The following is a 6,569-nucleotide window of genomic DNA, read 5'->3' as shown; positions in this document are numbered from 1 at the left end:
ATCCATAAATAACATTATGAAACATTTGTGGAGTTGTTTTGGAAGAATGTGTTGTTTTGCCTCTTTGAAAACCGCGCACAAAAAGTACACTTACTAAATAGTGAGTCGAAATTGTGAAATAGTATGACTTACTATCTCATACTTATTGCGTGTTAAAAATGTTGCCTTCAGGTGCTGTCAGAAATATAACCACTCACTAAATAAATTACCTCCCGACAGGATAAAATTAACATTAATGCCACCCCAAGTGGCTGAGATATAACTCTACAAAGACACCAAAAACAATGTAAGAAAAAATACCTGAGCAAATGTATTGCCTTAACAAATGTTTACTCAACTGTAATAACTAAAACTGCATTAAAATATCTGACGTATTTTCACTTAACGTTAACGTTTTTTCCTCACGTTCGAAAAACTTAAAAGTACGTGAACGTACCATAGTCGGACGACGTTGGAGTTTTCGCGGAGAACGTGAATGCAACGTTTACAAGTGCATCTAAAAAGAAACTCAAAAACGTCGTAGCTTTGAGATGTCAGCGGTCGGTTAATATCATTATAGCTACACATAGTGTATAAAGACACGTACATAATTTGTGTAAACGTGTTTTTCTGATAAATGTAGCTTAAACTGGATGTGTCGTTCACTATAACACGGACTGCTAGCCGGCTAGTTAGCTGGTCTGCTAACGTCACTCACCTTTTCCAGGTACTGTTGCTACAACCGTCGAAAGAGCCTGAAAGAATTCGTTGAGAGGAAATGTTTTCTACTGTTTTCCAGGTACATATTTTTTTATATGATTCATGTGTGTGTTTATTATTTAATACAAAAGTTTATTTTATTGTTATTATAATTTCAATGGTTTTTTTTTGTTGTTTCACATCCAAATAAATCCTCACTGGCACATCCGGCAAAACCGGATTTTGGTCAATTAAAATTTTTAATTCTGCATAAACTTTGAATTTAATGAGGAATAACCCTTTTTCCTATCAATTTCACGTGGCCTGTCATTAAATCAAGTTGTAGTGAGTTATTTATGTATGTTTTTTTAATTAATAGATTAATTAATAAATTAAAATCTCTCTATATTGTACACTTTTTGTACTTCCATATCAAAACAAACACATATTTTAAAATGATGTGAAATATCATCATACATGTTATTATAGTCTTTTTCTCAAAAAGTTTGACTTAGTGTGAGACCCTGAGACTACTGCTTTGCAATGTCCCAAAAAGTATAGCTGTGCAAACCTGTGTGTGAGAAACACTTATAAATATGTTTATTTATTTTTTTAAATAATTTTTATTTACATAATCAGGTGATTATTATGACGATTATAAATTTACAAAGGTATATTCTGTAAAACTTGACATTTATTTGACCTATTTTTTGTTTTTTATGTACTAATTATTATGTTATTAGGATGTGTAAGTGCATGGCATTGCAGACAAAATATACTGTATTTGTGTTTTGTTTTGTTTATTAACGTATTGAAAAAAATAACTATATGCAGATCAGAGAGAATAAATGTTTTTTCTAAGTTAACACTTTTGTATTATATGATGATTGATTATACTTTGTCAGGAGAAGAAATATAAAGTAGTGTTGCCATCAGCAATAGAGAAACTCATATATTCTCTATCAAAGTGGAGACTGAGTATTTTTAACACATTTATTGCACTTTTAAGGCAATTTTCTCAGCAGAACATCTTTTAAAGGGAAAAAACATGGAGCTTTACTAATACACACACACCATTTAGTGCTTGAACTGTGCATGTATCTTTCCTGTCACTAACCATCGATCCCCGCCACATAAATAACTTCAACTTAAAATTTAGTCGCATGACAATTTCACTTTGTTGCTCTCAGTTTTGAATGAGATTTGTGGGGTTTTCTTAAAAGTCACATGTATGTTTCCATTTCAAATTACACGACTATGCCAGTGTTTTTCAGAGTCCTCTGAAGTCCATTTTTGTAGGCCATGACCCCGGCAACGGAAATTTCATCACACTGTTATGTAACATTGATATTCTCTGAGTTCAATGGCACTGAATGGAGATTCAAGTAGTTTACAATCTTAAACATTGTTTAAAAATACCTTTAAAGATACTTAAAAATGCATCACCACAATATTTTTTATAGCTCCTGCAGTCCGGTCACATCGAGCAACACCACCACAGTGGTAAAACATACTTCTTTGCAGTCCATATTATTCTTAAATCTACATAAAAGCGTATTTTGTGGATTAGTTCCTCCTGTTTTTCTACGAAATGGGGACAGTTTACCAACTGACATCAAGTTCACCGACAATGAAAAATGTGCTTTGTGTACATCCTTAAAGCTGGTGTAATATGGGTTGTTTATACTTTTAATTTTAGAACTATACTTTGCAAACCTCAGCTTTGAAACAGTTTTACAGGCATGGTCAGATTAAAGGAATTGAAAAACTAAATCAAATCGATACAATTTCAGTCTTGAAATCAGAAACTGAGTAATTTGGATATTGTGTGATTTACATGACATGACGATGTATCAGTTTAGCAGCTTTCGTAGTTTTCGTTGTCAATATCTCGTAGGTCTTGACCGGCTAGATGTGGTGGGCTGTTGCATGTGATATTGTTGTATATGGTGATGGTTGTGTCGGGCTCTTCACCCTCTGCGTGGGTCTCCACACGCCGAGGTATCACTGACGGATTTCTCAAGCTGTAGTTTCTGAGTGCCAGCGTGCTACAGTCACATTTCCAGCTGTTTCCAGTCAGCAAAAGTTTTTCCATGTGCTCAGGGAAATCGGGGACCATGCTTGACAAGGCATTGGCTCTCAGGTCCAGATAGCGCAGCCTCGGAAGTATCTGTTTTGTGCCATTCTGCAGAAACTGTCGACAGTCGTTGTTGGATAAAAGCAGGTACTCCAAGTTCCTGAGGCCAGAGAACGTGTGGGTTGTGAGAACCTCCAGCTTGTTGAAGCTCAGGTCGAGTCCCAGTAAACCCACCAGATGTACGAAGCTCTGACGTTCCACCACAGAAATGTTGTTGTGCTGCAAGAAAAGCCTCCTCAGACCTGAAAGTCCAGTAAAAGCTTGAGGTGTGATCCTTGTGAGGCAGCCTCGGTCCAGATGGAGGCTGTGAAGCTTTGGCAGACCTTTGAAGATTTGGTCTGGCAGACTGAGGAAGCAGCTTCCAGACAGGTTGATGACAGCCACATGAGAGAGACCCGTGAAACTGCCTGCCTGTGCCTCCTGCACTTGGTTGTGCTCCAGCTCTAAGACCTCCAGATGACCAAGTCCTTCAAAGATCCTCTCCCCCAGGACTCGGATCCTGTTGTAACTGAGCCGTAGTTCCTCTAAGTACTGCAGATCACGGAAGGTCCTGGGCCTAATTCCATTGATAGAGTTGTTGGAGAGACGCAGTACATGGAGACTAAGCAGGCCAGAGAACGTGTCGTCGTGCAGAGAAGTCAGTCTGTTGTTAGTGAGATCCAGCCATCTGAGTGCCTTCATGCCAGTGAAAGCTCGGGTTGTCACTGTTACAATCTGATTCTGGGCCAGGTACAGCTTTTGCAGTTTTGTGAGTTTACCAAACACATTCGCTTTGATGACTTTGAGGTAATTCCCCGTTAGATCCAACTCTTTAAGCTCAACAAGATTTTGGAAAAGCTGCGGCTGCAAGTAAGCGAGTCTGTTCCCTGCGAGGATGAGCTCTCGTAGACTTTGCAGGTCGTGGAATGCCGTCTCCGGCAAGACTGCTATTGAGTTCCACCCAAGGTTGAGCATCCACATGTGTGAGAGTCCGGCAAACAGCCTCTCCTCAATACGGGTAAGCTGGTTGTTGTGCAGACTAAGTGAAGCAAGGTTGGGTGTGTTCTGGAACACTGCACCTGGTAACGCACGGAGGGAATTTCGTTCGAGATGAATGTGTGCTAGCGACCGCAGTCCTTTGAAAGCTTGAGGGTCAAGTGTCACGAGTTGGCCATTCTGCAGATTCAGAAAGTTCAGGTTGTTAAGGTCCCTGAAGGACATTGCGGGGAGTGAGGTGAACAAGTTGCCATCCAGCCAGAGAGAGTGAGAGGACGTTGGCATGTCCGACGGTGCTTGAGTGAAGTTGCGAGCACTGCAGTACATGTTGAGCTCCAGGCTGTAGTCATCGTGCAGACAGGTGCATCCCTTAGAACACGGAACAGGTTCTTCAGTCGCCTTGTCTCCGGCTGTGTCAGGGTCTGGCAACACCAGTGACGTCCCCAGGACCCACAGCACCAACAGCACAATGGTTTTCATACCAGCTGGGGACAGAATAGTCAAATATAAACTCTGTAAAGTCACCACAAACTACATGTACACGCTGTAGCTGTTAATGCAGAATTTAAAAATGTGAGGTCAAAATGTATTCCCTTACCTTAGAGAGGTCTTGATTTAAGGTGGTCAGACTGTGAAAGACGAATGACTTGTGCAATTGTTTGTATACTGAATGGAAAGGCTGAAAATCCTGTGGCAGGTGCACTGAATGTGTACTATTTTTAACCCGTTCATTTCCACCGGGCTTGAGCTGTGTGTTTCAGATCAGTTTTACATTTTCCCCCAGTTTCCTCTTAATCATAGATGGAAATTATTTTGCCGCCTGTCACTAATATCAACGTAGAAGTTGTCAAATCAAAAATGAAAAGTCTTTAATATCAATTAAATATAAAATTCAGGAAATCCGTTTTATTGTCTTATTAGTTAGATGTGAATGTAATCAAGCAGAATGTCATAAATTGGGCATGATACCCTTTTATTATTAATGTGGCTCGCACATACAGAGTTGGCAACCTAATAAGGGATTATATGTAAGTGACCTTTGGTGTTGACTAAAGTCAGGTCCCTGTCACTGAGTGCATTTACTGTAGATTTTAACTGACATACAATGGAAGAGAGATAAAATGAACCCAGTGCACTGAAGCCATGACATAATTGTTTTAGTTAATCAGTAGTCATGAGTATGTTTTGCTTGTACTAAACCTTTTAGCAAATTAGTATCTGAAGTAGTTCAATTATGAGGCCACTCAGAAGACTATTTTGATTTATTTTGCACAAGAAAATACACAGCAATGACAGACACAAGTCAAAATACAAAATCTCACTGAACTGTACAGCTAACAATAGTGTACTACAACAACAATACATGAAAGAGCTGGAATCAAAAAGACTTTCCCTCAGCATATGAAGGAAGAGGAAGGAAGATGAGGATGTGCTGATTAATGAGTTAACTTAACTTTATTAAAATATAGTTGAGTCATTGTACGGATAATGGTAAAAATCTACATTTGATGTGGTATATTTTGGTCCTCCAGCAATGTTTTCTCTAAAATGTTGAGTATTTTAAGTTATTTTAAAGCAAAGTCGTTGCTGGAGGACCAAAATATACCACATTAAATATGGATATATTTTTTAGATTTTGCTGGTGTCATTTATGTTTTATTCATGTCTTTGACAGTGATCAGTCCCTGAGGTGCATTTCCTTATCGATTACTGTAATGACTAACTTTCTGTTTACTCTTTTTCTTTGTACCCAAGTCCTTTTTAGTCAACCATGAACTGGTCATGCTCGTAAGGACAAAACCAAAACCCAGATAACGATGTGTGTTTGTACATGAATGTCATTAATTGACATGTCAGCACTTGATCTTTAACGGCACAAAGAAAACCAGTATATATACACACATAATTAACACAATTAACTTGATATTGTGATGATTTATGTTTGTTTATCATCTTATATCACAAGGATAGATTTAAGATGACTAGTTCAGTTACAGTCTAAAATAAGTAATCTCACATAATTTCTACAGAATTGTGGTGATATTGATGTGATTCATTGTTAAATTCTGTTTTTCTGTAGCATTCATTCAATTTTAATATAGTTTTGCGATGGAATACACTAAGAAATTGGGTTTTTAACAGCATGTGTCATGAAAAAGACCAAAATTGTCCAAATAGGGCACCAAAATAAGTTTGATTATCGGAGTCCTGAATTCATTTTAATGTCTCCTGCCACTAGAGAGCACTGTAGGCCTGAAACTCAGATGAAGTCTCTGCTGCTTCATCTTAAGGAAAACTATTCAGTGTATGATAGAGATTGAGCTGGGTGTAATTCTTCAGGTAGATTATAGATGATAATCACTTTCAGTCTTCACCAGGAATAGTTGCAACAGTTTATTTCAGAGATCATTATTTTTCCTCCAGGGGGGGAACCTGTGCAGGTTTGCAGTGCATGACAAGAAATAACATAAAGGGATACAGTTGTCACACAGTTGAAAGACAACCAAAAATAAATAAAATTAGAAGAAAAAAAGGAGAAAAACTCACTTTAATGGAAACAATATAATGTCACTAACAGTGAGAGTTGAGATTTTGGGAAAAATATCGATTTGGTATCTGACAGATATTGGGATCTCTATGGTCGATGCCAATTTTTAGAAATCAGGTCTGCCGATTATTGTTGCAGATTATATTTAGCCAATTTTCAATTTTTTCCTATTCCTCTTTTAAATAACTAAATATTGTATATAAATTTAGGGTTAGAGTTATTTAACTCTAA

The 6,569-nt window shown here is 37.8% G+C and overlaps 1 protein-coding gene across 1 annotated transcript; it reads right to left on the bottom strand.

Annotated features, from left to right (window-relative positions):
* Window positions 1-1,674: 1,674 nt before the first annotated feature.
* On the bottom strand, window positions 1,675-4,661 carry igfals (insulin-like growth factor binding protein, acid labile subunit). The gene is made up of 2 exons (XM_058652976.1): window positions 4,389-4,661; window positions 1,675-4,275 (listed from the first exon to the last, which is right to left on the bottom strand). Exon 2 carries the CDS (start codon window positions 4,268-4,270, stop codon window positions 2,537-2,539), a length of 1,734 nt encoding a protein of 577 aa, XP_058508959.1. The 5' UTR covers window positions 4,271-4,275; window positions 4,389-4,661; the 3' UTR covers window positions 1,675-2,536.
* Between the last annotated feature and the right edge of the window lie 1,908 nt (window positions 4,662-6,569).

This window comes from Solea solea, chromosome 16 (assembly GCF_958295425.1).
Source record: "Solea solea chromosome 16, fSolSol10.1, whole genome shotgun sequence".
In the NCBI taxonomy this organism is placed as follows: Eukaryota; Metazoa; Chordata; class Actinopteri; order Pleuronectiformes; family Soleidae; genus Solea; species Solea solea.
Note: the sequence above shows the minus strand (reverse complement) of the source record. Positions and strands in the feature narration are given on the sequence as shown.